Source organism: Haplochromis burtoni, unplaced genomic scaffold, assembly GCF_018398535.1.
Source record: "Haplochromis burtoni strain Fernald_Lab_line unplaced genomic scaffold, NCSU_Asbu1 Contig_68, whole genome shotgun sequence".
Classification (NCBI taxonomy): domain Eukaryota; kingdom Metazoa; phylum Chordata; class Actinopteri; order Cichliformes; family Cichlidae; genus Haplochromis; species Haplochromis burtoni.
This window is the reverse complement of record NW_024582429.1, coordinates 1,323,098-1,337,271: the sequence shown is the minus strand read 5'-3', so window position 1 is coordinate 1,337,271 and position 14,174 is coordinate 1,323,098. Positions and strand designations below refer to the sequence as shown.

Genomic DNA, 14,174 nt, shown 5'->3' with positions numbered 1-14,174 from the left:
CACTGAAAGGTCCAGGCTGACCACCAGATTCAAACCCAGGACCCTCCTGCTGATCACTGTCCTGCCCCTGGTGTGCATGTCAAAAAGCCAAAAAGGTAACTCAGGGGAGGAAGATTAAAAAGAGAGAAATATCCTTGTCGAAAGCTTGTTGCTGTCTGGAAAATAAATCTATGCACATTTTATCATTATTAATATTCAACTTCTAAAAGGTTATTTCTGCATCAAGGTACCTGCCCAAATTTTCCAACACAGTTAGTCCCAACAAACAGAAACAGAAGGCTATTTCTGGGACTCTGGCCACAGACTACATCAATCAGTGTTATTCCCACATGAGCCTCATGAAGATTCCCCGATTTACACTGAAAAGCAGGAGTGAGCAAGCTTTATTTCTATGTATATTGTTTGATATAAATATGACTAATTTGCTGGGGGAGATCAGCCAAGCCACACTATTCGTAAATGCACATTTACTTATTTATTCCTGAGAGTGCTCGTCTTCTGCATTTAAATTTAAATATACATTACTAGGGGTTTTCATGAAGTTTATATTTAATTGCCATTTTTTTGTATTAAGGTTTAATTTAGCTTTGTTTTAAAAGTTGCCTATATAAATAAAATCCTTTTTAATCATTTTACTTATATAAAAAATATCAATACTACAACTTGAAGTTAGAGATAGCCTGTCTGCGGTCTTTAGATTCTGTATTATTTGTGATTTTATGCATTTTAAATACCCGGTTTTGTCAGATGATTAGATTGTTGTCATTGCCATGGTGCACTCTGTCCTCACAGACGTCCGTGAGATTTACTGAATAAAAGTAACTAAAACCAACTGAATAACCTACAGCTCCTCGAGGTAAGGTGTCAGGACGACTGTATTGGACTTCACTGGAACCTTTACGTAATGCAAATGACCATTTTGAGCATCTTGCTGGGAGCAGCAGTGCTTTGCACTTCAGTTCAATGTCAGAAACGAGCAGGGAGGAAGCTGTGCGTGAGAGAAGACTTAAGCACCTCTGCAAAGGGCTTAAGTAGTAGTCTGAATTGCAGTACTTATGCATAAGGTACCTAAAAAAAATGACTTGGAAAAAAAAAGCCTCAACATCAACTCTCGCTCTGGGATCCATCACAGATATTCTAATAGAGCTTCCCCTTGACGGCCAATAATTCCCTCAGCAGTTTTTCCCCGTCGGAACAGAAAGCTGCTGCAGAGCAAACGGACATTCTGACAACCTGCTGCAGCTGTACCTGCGCTGAAAACGTAGCTTTTCACACATAATACCAATGTGACACTTCCTCTAGGCAAATAGCCACATATCCATTTATAGAACGTAATCAGACAATGATATATTCCAGAGTCTGCAGTGGTCGCAGTGTGCATTAACACGACGCCTGAAAGTCAAGGAAACAATGAGAACTAAACAGGGTGATGAAAAGGCAGAGGTGCTGCGCATCTCTGGGACCTGGAGAAATGAATCACCCAGCAAGCCGCCCTGTACGGCTTCCATGAGGACAAATAGACTAAATCCAGCTATAATTAATCACTATTTGCATGGAATTTGCCATAATTCTTTTTTTTAAGTGGTTTAACTAATGACAACAAGTGGAAATTAATGGCTTATTGCAGTAAATGAAAGAGTAGGGGTAATTGGTGAAATAAAAACTTTGCAGAAGACCCCCCAGAAAAGGACCAACAATACAAGAGTGCTAAAATCACACAATAATGCAAGTAAAACCAACATATCTGTCTATTCAGCACACTGGGAGTTTAATCCTAATGCAATTAGATAAGATATGCATGAAAGAGAAAGCTTAAATTACAACCCCAGAAAAACGTCATTCTCTTTTAGCTAAACGGAAGCTGTGTGTTTTGGACACATCCACTGTTCCCTATAAACTTCATAATCCAGCAATCATACCGCATCAACATTTCCACTGAAGGCTCCACATAAAACGTAACTGGCCTCATAAAAGCAGTGTCAAATACAGCCAACCTCTCATAAAAAGCACTGATGAAATTCTCAGACAAAACTATAAATGGCATCTGTAGAGAAACATAAAATACTGCACTTTATAGAGCAGAGCTGGACTGCTTTAGAGCATTTTTACAGTCGGAACCTGTGACACACATTTAACTGTTAATGGCGGCAACACAAATCCAGCCTTGAACATCAGAACCGCGCACACAAAACCCAGTCCATACGTGCATCCTAATAATCGTAGGTTACACGCACTGTTCTGCTTACTTTTTGAAGACTGTCTGACCGGTCCTTCCCAAAATCTTTTTAACCTCCAGCTAGTTTCAGTTTACACAATCTGGGAACACATTAACCATCATCCGCTGATTTAACTAGCTGATAAACAGATCAACTCTTCTTGCTCCACGCTGGTCACTCTCTACAGTCCTACTTTAAAAGCAGAAAAAGAAATATAAAGCAAATGATGAAAGCCTGCACACAAAGCCTAAACGCTCCTACAAATGCACCAAAATTAGAAACCAGAGAGCTTCCAGTACCAAAGATCAGTTATTAACAGACAGTGGATCTTCATCTGGAGATAAAAGGTCTCAAAGGTGGTGGTTTATCATATCCAGGGTACAGCTAATTTATCATTGTTTGCTAGTTCTTTGAAATATTTTGCATACATTCATATATTCTTACTAAATGATAGTTTAATTAGCATGATGCTGAATCCACAATATTTTGAGGGATTGGAAATAAACTAGAATAAAAACGACTGCTGTCAAAGCATATTTCTGTCTGCAATATTTTGCATTTGGCAGCAAGGCTCTGTTCAGGGACCTCCTCGCCTAATGCAGTCTCTGTATGCACACAGAGAGCAGAGCAGGCGTCAGTGACAACGCATGTGAAACTGATTAAGTCAGAACCGTAATGCAAGGAGTAGGTGGGGTTGCAAAGCGGCTTGCAGCTAAGCAACAACCGTGAGGGAGCTTAAACAGCCGGCCCTACGTGAACTAGCCAATTAGACGTTGTATGAGAGTGAGACCCGTTTAAAACTGATCTGCTAGGATTGCTGCTGAGCTCCAAGTTTTGACCTGCTTGAGTTAAGACAAAAGGCTGTTCGTAATAAGATGTTCTGCACTCCCAGTCCATCCTCAGCCACACCCACACACCCTCACTTTACAGTCTCTACAAAGGGCCATTACAGAGGTTCCTGGATTTGGAGAAAACACTGATTTTGAAATTGTGACGTTCACAGCTGACCACTGCCAGGCTCAGGTTACTATTCTGGTAACCTCACCCAGTGATTTAACATTGTTTGTTGGTTTATTTAAAAAAATCCAGTTTGGAGGAAGAAAGAATAATAATAAGGTAGTAACGCTGGAAACAAACTTGTTATTTGTTATTTCCAAACAAAAAAGAAAAATGAAAGCTATAAAAAAATGCTCCTGTTTTAATTAACCTTAATTTGCACAGCGGATCGATGCAGATATTACATACTTCGCTGAGAGTTGCAGATGTTGCTTCAGCTGGATGTTCGGTGTCGTTAGTGGGTGTTAATATTTAGCAACAACTAATCTTCAGGTAATAAGTGATTATTTTTATGCGAGTGTTTAAATATAGAAAAGCATAAATCTCCACCTAGTAAACAACGACTCTAGGTGTAAACTCACAGCTGAAGGTGGGCGAAGAATCATTTACTGTGTATTAATGGAGTAAACTGCCCCTGAAGAGAAGCACAAAGCTTTTTTATTGAAGCACTTTTTTGAGTTTTAAAAAAGAAAAGAAAAAAAGCACCGGTCTGTCTTTTTCTCGGGCTGATTAGAAGGTTTGGTACACAGCCACGTCCTTTCAACACACTGTTTCATTTTGTTTTGTGACTGGTTGCTGATTAGTTGGATGTAATTGGATTTTTTTCTTTTGTTCCTGCCTCTTTTCTTTTTCTGTTCCTGTCTCTTTAAAGTCCTTTGAGACTCGCGTGTGATAAACGGCCATGGAGATAAATGACCTTGAACTTTAACTTGAACTTTGTCTGCCTCTCTGTCTCTCTTCTGCCCTCCCCCCTCTCACTCCATCTTGCTCGTTCTCATTTAAATGGCCCGGGCTGCAGAGCGATCCAGCTCGGCAAAGACGTTGAGAAGGCCCATGCAAATAAGTGCGAAATTACACTGTAATCAGACATGTAAATCATAGCCGTTCTCAATCTGGTGCGTCGTTTTATTGTACTTGTTTACGAAACGCTGCGTGGGGGTGACGGGTGAGGTTTAGGTAGAAGGAGGGAGAGAGAGAACGTGCGAGAAAAGACAATAAAAGAAGTGTTTGACAAGGAGGAGGCTATGAAAAACATCCAAAACGCTTTGATTCTTTATTCAGAACTGAACTCGTTTTTCCTGTTGGATTCAGATTTAAAATTTATACCATGATCAAAATTGCTCAGCAATGCGAGTCTTCGGGCGCAGAGGCTTTCCGCCTGTTCTTTGATGAGGAGAAAGCAGAGGATGGAGAGAAGGAGTCTGATGAGACGGAGGGATGAACGCGCAGCTTTGTTCACAAGACTGCGGCTACGGGGCTTGCAGAGTAAAGGTGAAAAGCACTGAAGAGGACATTATTTCGACACAACTGGAGGACACAAAGCTAAAGCTAATTTGTTGCTCTTGCTTTTAGAAATGTTTTATTAAAGAAAATATCATTTGACAGCATATAGCGCACAATGCAAGCTCAAGCCTTCAGATCGCAGGAGAGCTTTTGTCACATCTTCCCTTCGTGAAGGGTCAGAAATATCCAGCCTTGTCTAGAAAAACTTTTTGCTTTGGTGCTAAATCCTGCTTCATACTTGCTTCAGCTGTGACAACCTGTAAAATCATGGGTGTATTAAGTGATCTGATCCCCACTGAGGCAACGTAGTAGTAAAATGTGTGCTTATATACGTCAGAAAGAGGTGATCGACATGAAATCGTTTCTAAATTTAATTGCACTGTGATGCACGGCACAGTGTGGCACACTTTAGATGTTTGGTTTATCATCATCACACGGTAGCATCACCGAGGTGCCTAATCTCTTCCAAAATCCATCCCGCAGCACGACAACGAGCCAACAAACACAGCCAGTGTTAAGGAACCATCTTCAGCCACAAGAAGAAGAAAGAGTCCTGCAACAGATGGTATGGCCCCCACAGAGCCCTGATCTCAACATCGGCGAGTCCGTCTGGGATTACATGAAGAGACACAAGCAACCGCGACCGTCTAAATCCACACAAGGACTGCAGCGTGCTCCCCAGGTTTCTTCAAATAACCTGCCGTCCCAGAGCCTTGAAGCTATTTTAAATGCTGGCGGCATATCTCAAAATATCAAGCATATTGCAATAAAGAAGTTGGGAACTTTCCCACAATAGGGATGCTACTACTGTTCAGCGTGACAAAATCTCCGATACCACCCCGTAACACTAGCATTGCACTGGCAACAACGGTGGCGTGTCTGCGTGCGCGCTACGCCAGCCACGGCCCGATATAGCTCGCACGCCTGTGTGGATGCAAGGCTTAAAATTACATTTAGAGGCCATATTGTTTCATTCGGGTGACACGCACACACGAGACGCACTTTCAGATTCAGTTTCACACTGTCGCCAGAATCTCCTGTTGATACCGCAAGCTGTAAGAGAACATTTCATCCCGAGCGTGTGCGAGCGCTTGTATATACACGTGCGAGTGTGTCAGCATATGCATGTCGACAAGCCGGGGAGGAGTGAGAAAGCAAAGCACGAGAGGAGCAGCGAGACGAGGGATCAGGATTTTGGCTCAAATACAATCTGTGGAGGAGTCACTCAATGAGCTGACAGCCGTCAGTGAATCCTGGTGGGGAGAGGGCTGAGCCACTGTGGTCAAACACACACAAACACAAACACAGAGAGACTCCATCAGCACCGGGAAGCTCAAACAGACAGATGGGCTAATTCGTGACTGACTGTGTGTTATGAAACATTATCTCTGTGTCAGTGAAATCAAAATAACATTTTGGGTGTAAACGCGGATCTTGTAACTGCCAACAGAACACCACATGGCTGTGATAGATGCATATGGACCGCGATGCACGGCCTCGGAAAAATGTTTTGTTGCTAAACTGCTGCAAACGCTGTTTATTGAGTCATCTGGGGTGAACCGCATGCAGCCGTATACGTTTGCCAATGGCATCCCACCTGCCGCTGCCAAATTAAGCCATCGAATCAATTTCAAGAGTCTGCAGGAAAATGAAGGCCATTATAGGCATTGAATTTTATTTGCTCTCTATTCAAAATTAAAGGCTATTGACAGACGGCTTTGTTTTGTTCTCTCTCAGCCACTCCACGGTGAGAGCGTGGATAGGTGGTTGTGGCTGCATTTTAATGGCCTGCCCCTTTAACGGCCGGCTACAGAGCCACTTTATAATCCCCATCGCCGGGGATTTGTGTATGCAGGGAGTGTATTGTAGCTAACTGAACCTGGCTCGCCGCTCTCCGCGGATGTTTTGTTGTCAAATAATGGGAGAGTGATGGGGTCCTACCCCGCTGTGAGCCACCGCAAAGATTAGACAGATCTTCACACTGGACGATTGGTGAAATTTATCACTGTCACCGGGTGCCAATCCACGCTGCATTTTTACCCCCTCCCCTGCCTTCCCCTCTCCTCTCCTCTCTCTCTCCTGCCGCCCACACCCACGCTGTTTGTGGTGGTTTCTCATTTGGAACCTGCAAACCAGTTGTCATGTGTACTTTCCACTCCGATAGTGATAGCTTTAAGCAGCGCCTCAAAAAAAAAAAAATCACCCTCTGCTTCACGCTCTTTGCACAAATGCTCATCGCGTTCACCAACCGGTGTGCATGGGAAATTTTAGGAGATGCCAGTGATTTGTGTTGGGATGGATGTGTGTGACATCCCTGAGCGAGTGATGAATTTGGAAGGGGGGAAAAAAACCTGAATTTTTAATTTAAAACTAAAATGTTGACTTCTGTCAATTTCAGCTGGTTAGAAACGCCCTTCAGCCTGTGAAAGAGCTGCCCTTCAACCATAGGAGACATATAGAGGTGTATATAGTTATATAAGCAAGCTCAATACCTTTTGAAATTTATGAGCCAGCTGACGTAACGCTCAAGGATACGAAGCTTGTACTTTAAAATACTTCGTTTAGCCACCGTGCAGCTGTATGTTATTATGCATATGTGTGCAAACTGGCTGCTAGAGAGGCATCGAGCAGAAAAGGGGATTTCGCCTTCCTTTAGTCAGTTGAGAGGCCACGTTTCCCAGCCAGCAGATTTTGATCCCCTTTGAAGCGCTAGTGGAATTAGCATGCAGAAGAGAGTGCTGAAAGGTGCTCCGGCCCTTAACTCAATCTCTCTCGCTCTCGCTCTGCCTCTCCTCTTCCTCAGGTAAAAGTAATGGATTGTAGCTGACTCTGGCCTCAGCCCTGTCGCGTCACGCCTGCTAGCCAGCCAGGCGGGAGGGCAGCGCTGCGGGCTCTGTTATTTAGCATCCATTCCTCCACAGTCACACTTGCTAACTCTGAGGCCGACTGTCCAAGCACACCAGGCCTCGAGGATGCCAGCGCTGCCTTAACTGAGAGGTGACACCCCCCTCCACGTTCTTTAACAGATTGCCACCCTGGGCCAGCCTGTCTGAATACCAATGAATAAAAAAACAACAACTCCTTACTGCGGCAGTGAACAGGAAGAGCAAGATAAAATATAATAAACACAATAAAAGGAACATATGGTTAAAATTTCTTGTGAGTATCTTATTTTTCCCCAAACATCTGCTAATCAATATTACAGACACTCACACAGAAAGCAAAAACAGGCCTGCAAGACTTACTGTCACAAATTATTCTTTCCATTTCTGATAAATCAAGAAAAATCCATAAAGTCATTTTTGCTTAGCATTACATGAATTCTAGAAAGGCACCAAATTACTGTCACATCTGAGTGTAAAACCGCTGAAAAACCAATAAAAGACAATGTTTAATGTGTTATCCACATCTGCTTAACACTGTTTATGAATCAAAGTTCTGTTGTTTCCAGTGATAAACTTCACGACTCTTCCAATGAGTCCTCCTCCAGACCAGCGGTCTCAAACCCCCCGGCCATGGACCAGTACCGGGCTGCGAGAGTTGAGGCTCGGCTGTGAAATTTATGTTTAACTCTGTTTCCCTGGGTCTTTTCCCGTGTTGTAGTTGTGTGTCTTATTTTGAAAGGAATATTTACCCATTACCATGGGCTAATTATGTTGCAGAGACCTGGAGCCATTCATCCTCAGCTCTAAAACAGGCATTTATCTCACAACTAATACAATACTACTTGGTTAGGGTTAGTAAAAGATCACTGTTCTGATTGATATCCATATTTCCCACTAGAGACTTTACATGCACTTCCTCACATGACCTCTAGATGCCTCTGCTCTTAATCTGGGTTCCTCTGTTTATCACCGATCACAATTGATGATAACAGTCTACTGAGCCGGCTGCTAAGAAGAGCAGGGCGCCTATTGGTGATATGTATGGGAGTGATAACAAGCGATAACAGCCATTCAATGGGCTGATAACATCGGCTATGGATGCTGAAGCAGGCAACTGTTTTCAGCAAACAAACTGATAAACCCAGCGCATACCACCTATCCAACGCCAAAGAGCAGGCAAACTAAGCAATTATAGCCGGTAAAAGAAAAATAAATGCCCTCGTGTTTCTTTCAGGTGTTTGTAGAGCAGAGAAACTTAAGAGAGAGAGCCGGCGCTAAAACGAGAGACAACAATAGACACAGAAATGACCCCAGTGGGATGATGAAGGTGCTGCGTTTGCAGCATGTATGCAGGGGCAATGTTTCTATCATTACCACCATAAACTCTCATATAATATTAAGTGTCCCATATTTAAAAAAAAATCCTACTTTAACAAAGCTTTAATAAGCTATAATGGCATAAACACATTAACCTGCATATTCTGAGACATGCATAATGTGCCCTGACAGTCACCTAGTTGATGGGTATGTAAATGTTGAAGTAAGGAGCTGTGAGAGGGAAGTCGGAGCGAATGTTGATGCACAATCAGTGCAGGAGATCTTCCTTGAACTGACAGCTGTCTGTGAATCCTGGTGGGAAGAAGCCTGAGCCACTGCGCTTAATGAATGTGCGCTGCCATCAACTCAGAATCTCGACCAAAACAGGCGAGCCTGCGTACACACCGACACGACATTAGCAAGAAATTTTTTAAAAAACCCGTCTATTAGAAGAAAAAAAAAAGGTCTTTGGAGTAAATCAAAACTACAAACGCTGCTCGCAGTGGTGAGTCATATTAGGTTGAGTGCGAGCGAGCTATAAAGGAAAGTCAGCTATAAAAGAAGCCGGGAAACCAGCACTTGTGTGACTTTTCCAACACAAAGAGGACAAATCATCTGTGCCCACGTTACATGTGCATCAGTCAAGAAAAACTCTAAATGATTTAATATCTCAGGAGATGTGAGTGTGGAAAGGAAAACAGCATCTGCCGAATGCAAACAGAATCAACAAAGAGGACGAGCAGACGCGCGCTGGAACTCACCAACACGTGATGCTATTTACCGTGCATCAGTTGACTGTCAAACGCGTGAATTGGAATGACAATTATAATTATAACACGAGCCCGCTGGAGTATATACAATATACGACAATATTTACACGGCCTTAGTGCGTTTTATACGAGCCAGGCCGCCGGTTCTGACTTTCCCGCGTAGCAGAGCTGCTCGGCGAGCACACGGTTAAATCGTAGCTGTATATTAAAGCAAGTAAAGCAATTTGAGCGCGTTTCATGGCAGGGAAGCATTGAGAAAACACAAATGGCAGGTTTTCTTTAAAATTGTCTATCATAATTTGTGTCTCTCATAACATTTTCTTTAGCATCCAGAGTCAACGTGCAGTGTCAGGAAGCTTTGGATAGGTTTTGACAGACTCTGCGTGAACACCACATTCAAGTTTAAGTGCATTTTTTTAAACCTATCATTCGCCAACCTACCTTGGACTAGATGTGACTGAAATACAGCAAGTGTAACGTGTCATTTCCTCCCTAAATAAAACACCTGTTTTCCCTAAACCAACTCCAGTGTGGTGAAGTGAAGCAAGAGGCATCACCGCTCACTTAAGGTGACAAACAAAAGCACAGTCCATTAGAAACGGCTCGCAGAGACAATACGGCTACATTAACAAATACAATCATGGCGAACAGCACGCGCATTTTTCATTTCTCCTGCCACTGCTTCGTAAGGCCGCGGTCACACCGCCGCAGCGATATTGCCAGACAAAATGAGTCTGAAGAGCTGGCTACGTGTATCTGCCTTCCACGCTACCTTAACTTCTGTTCTGCCTCCTCACTGGCAGGGGAATTAAACCACAGCGTGCAGCGACGGCAAAAGTGAAAACCGTCCTCATTAGATGTGATAATAAGCCGTGTGGCAAAACCGTGCTCGCAAAAATTGCAGTACATGTGTCGTTTAACATGATGTATTAGTTCAGGTTGCAGTTTGTCTTTGCGAGCTATTTTTAATGGATTTCTGCAGCCTAGGACATCCGGAAGGGAATGTGCATTAGAAGAGACAAAATGAGCTCTGAACTGGGACATTAGTGGGTTTAGATGTTTCCTGGGTAATAATGGCAAGAGAAAAACAAAATGCATCATCTCGTAAACAACAGGAAGTGAGTTCTGCATTAAAAAAAGGAAGGGGAAAGAAAATCGCTGGCCCGGCATCTTTAGGCTCGTAGATACAGGGAGGAGGTGCACGTAATCTCTGTTTGATGGATGTACAGACAAGTCATGACGCCCCCCTCCACCTCCACTTGGAATGAGTGTTGCAGTGTAAACTTTCCCACTGACCAAAATCTGTCACAAAGCCATCCAAGGTCTTTTTTCCCTTTAAATTGCCCGATATGCAGCAGCAATGACAGTCATCTCAGAATGTCATCTAAGCGAACAATTAACAGAGCAGCAAAAATGTGAGGTCAGATATAATTAACATATGTGCTGCTCAGCTATAATTGCTGAAGTCTAAAGCAAGTAATTAAATCAAACAATGAGTGAGTTCTTTCTCTGTAAAAAAAAAAAAAGGACGAGGGGGAGGGGTTGCGCGCGGACGCCGGTACACCGCGCTCCTCTCCGTCACACCGCCCCTGGGACCATCACCGCATATTCGCCGCGCTGCTAAAAGACAAAGCAATAGACGCTCTGCTTGTGATGCTACGTGCGCTCGGAGGAGAAATGACGCTCATTCCCAAAGGCCAGCAGAGATCCCTCATCTCTTCAGTCACATGCTTAAGATGCACCTAATTGACGGCGGCGAGATCCGCTCATTATGATACATGCATCTGGCTGGCCTGTCAGACAAAAGGAGGTGGAAGGGAGCGGCATTAAGCGAGTGGCAGGAGCATTATCAGTCTATATTTCACAGGTGTCAGCGGGGACTTGTCCCCGTTTCGTCCTCTGGGTGTCATTTATTAAATGAAGGAATGAAAGGGATGTTTAAGGTAGAAATACAGGCCTGCCCGGACGAGGGATTATACACTGTTAGGGGGAGAAAAATTGCATTTGAACCCCAGATACAAAATCAGGCCTCCGGGGAATTTAATTATTGACCTAACAGCAATTCAACATCGCATGCAGCCTGCATGCTTCAGGTGCAGAACAGTTTTCTAGGCTAAGGGCTCCTTCAGAGTATAATGCACAAAAGTAAGATTTAGCCCTGCATTAAAATAATTTTCTCTGGAAATGCAACAGTCAGTGGGTTTGCTTCTCCTGTGCTTTCACACAGTGATTCCATAGTTTGTGTTTATTGTGCAACTGATACTTTGTTTCTCTGTCTTCTTTTGATCTTGGCTATAGTGATCATATTTCCTTTGATTGATTTTGACAACACATACACACATTTATTTAAGTGGACATATTTTACTTTTTCTTATTTTAGTTTTTTAAGTTGCACAAATGCACACACACACACACACACACACACATATAATTAGCTCCCCTATGAAAACGTCATTTCCAAACATCCTAGTTTAATTTTGGATGCTTGCATTATTTTAGGACTGATACTGCTGGCTGGCCCTCACGCTCTCCTGACCTAAATCTAGCAGAGCCCCTCTGGGACATGATGTTTTAGTTCATCCGACACCACCAGGTTGCACCTCAGCCTGTCCAGGAGCTCAGCGATGCCCTGGTCCAGATCTGGGAGGAGATCCCCCAGGACACCACCCGCCCCGACAGACGTGCATACAAGCACGTGGCGGCTATATATATATATATTTATATATATATATATATATATATATATATATATATATATATATATATATATATACACACACACACACACACTGAACAATATATATAGCAACGATTAGCAGGAGTTCAGGATGTTAGCATGTAGTCCCTGTGCGCCGAAGGCTTCTACTGCTCTAAATCCTCTGTTTCAAACATGCCTTCTACTCGTGCTCCGTCTGATATCACTGAGAGTGTAATATGGTCATCTCAGGCACACAGCAAGAGAACTGGTAGTATTAAGAACTTCACAGGGGTTTATCTTATGAAGTAAATGTTAACTCAACAGTTTAGTTCACTATAGCATAATGACACCATGTGAGCTTCAACTGGTACCCTACATGTGACAGGATAGCTATTCTTAGTCTTCAGGATGCTGACTAAATGGTGCTAGAGCATCCATTAATGTTCCCTGTTGCTAATGGTATAATTCCTGGTGATATGAAAGTGTATTTGGCTTTATGTAATGCATGCAATCCACAATACTTTCTGGGGGAGGGGGTGGATTTAAGAGAGATGAGCGTGAGCTTTCTTTAAATGCCTGTGTCACAAAAGTGAGAAACACCAGTGATATCAGACAGAACAAATTTAGTTATTTTTATATGTTGTCACATCAAGAATGTTTAGCATTCTCGCTTCGTGGCAGTAGAAGTAGAAAACAGATTGAAAATTGCACATTTCCATTCATAAAATTCAGGAACTAGGAGTCTCCAGTCAACCTGCCTTGTATATCCTCTGACTGTGAGAGGAAACCCAGGCGTGAAGAGAGTGTACAGCCTCCACGCTGGGAGGGGGAGTCCTTTCAGAGGATTTGTTTCTGTCAAATGAAGAAGGGGCTGGCAACTTTTGACATTATGTTCCCAGCAGACCAAGGATGAGGTCAGAAGCAGAACATCATCTTTTTTTTTTTCCTTTTTCAGTGGTAAAACTCAGCTGCAGAGTGCCTTTTTACACCACGTCTTCTTTTCATAATAAACCAATATGCTTTCAACCTGTGTGACCCAGGGACCAAGGCCTTCCTGAGCAATTTCAAAACACTTTGCGTGTGCTCTGTTCTTGACATTTAAAACCATATGAAAATGAAAATGGATCCCAATTAGAGCCGCGGGAAGAACGAGGCCCTCTTGGTTCTCTTAGTAACTAGACGGTTTAAACATTTCCCCCAACCAAATGCCTTGAAAATTGACCTTCTCGTTCTGCGAGCGGCGATAAAAGCAGCCTGTGGTGGCCTCAGATCAAGCTATTTTGATAGTCATCTGTGAGGATGAAAATGTAAGAGTAAAAATAAGGGAGCGTAATCGCACAGCGTATAGCTGCAGAGGCAGCACCTTGAATTTAATGTTCCACATACTCCCAATAAAGTAACATGACATTAACCACTAGGTATTAATGTAAATCACAGGAGTGGGAGACAGTAATAGCCACTTTAGGACAGGTGATTATTATTGAGGCGATTGTCGGAGGTTTGACACACGTACTGAATAAAGTCTAAAAATATAGAAGCAATGTGCCTCCATCCTACAGGGTTACTGACACAAACACACAGCGCTGCTGTAACAGGCTAATGCGAAAGGCACATAAGAAAAGTCTGCTATATTTAAACTTGAGCGCGCCGAGGCAAGGGAGTCGGCCGGATCACCTGTTGAAGAGCATTCATTTGAGCAGGGGAACAAAGGTCAGCATCCTTGCTGGAGCTTTGATTGGCAGGCGGGGGAGCTTGATACCCACAGCAGCGGCCCAGCGGAGCAGCCAACGGTGGCGTGTGGCTTGGCTGGGCCACATTTCTGACTCAATGCTGACTAACTGAGTGTGTCTGCTGACAGTGTGTCTGACTGATAGGATCACCCCGGGAGGCTCTTCCAGGCCCTTTACAAAGTGTCTCTGATAGGCCAGGCCCGTAGCACTGCCGCGAG

The 14,174-nt window shown here is 43.3% G+C and overlaps 1 protein-coding gene across 9 annotated transcripts in view; it reads right to left on the bottom strand.

The window, feature by feature from the left end:
* Window positions 1-14,174, bottom strand: part of LOC102308260 (RNA binding protein fox-1 homolog 3) — a 436,461-nt gene that overhangs the window by 258,480 nt on the left and 163,807 nt on the right. Inside the window, exon 1 of one of the 9 annotated variants that reach the window (XM_042221528.1) lies at window positions 4-12,197. The exons of 5 other annotated variants lie outside the window; for them this stretch is intronic. In XM_042221528.1, coding sequence (XP_042077462.1) covers window positions 4-78 — 75 coding nt within the window. In that variant the 5' untranslated portion in view covers window positions 79-12,197. Of the gene's footprint in view, window positions 1-3; window positions 12,198-14,174 lie in introns of those variants that run through there. 3 more of the 9 variants (XM_042221525.1, XM_042221526.1, XM_042221527.1) reach the window with 3 other exon arrangements.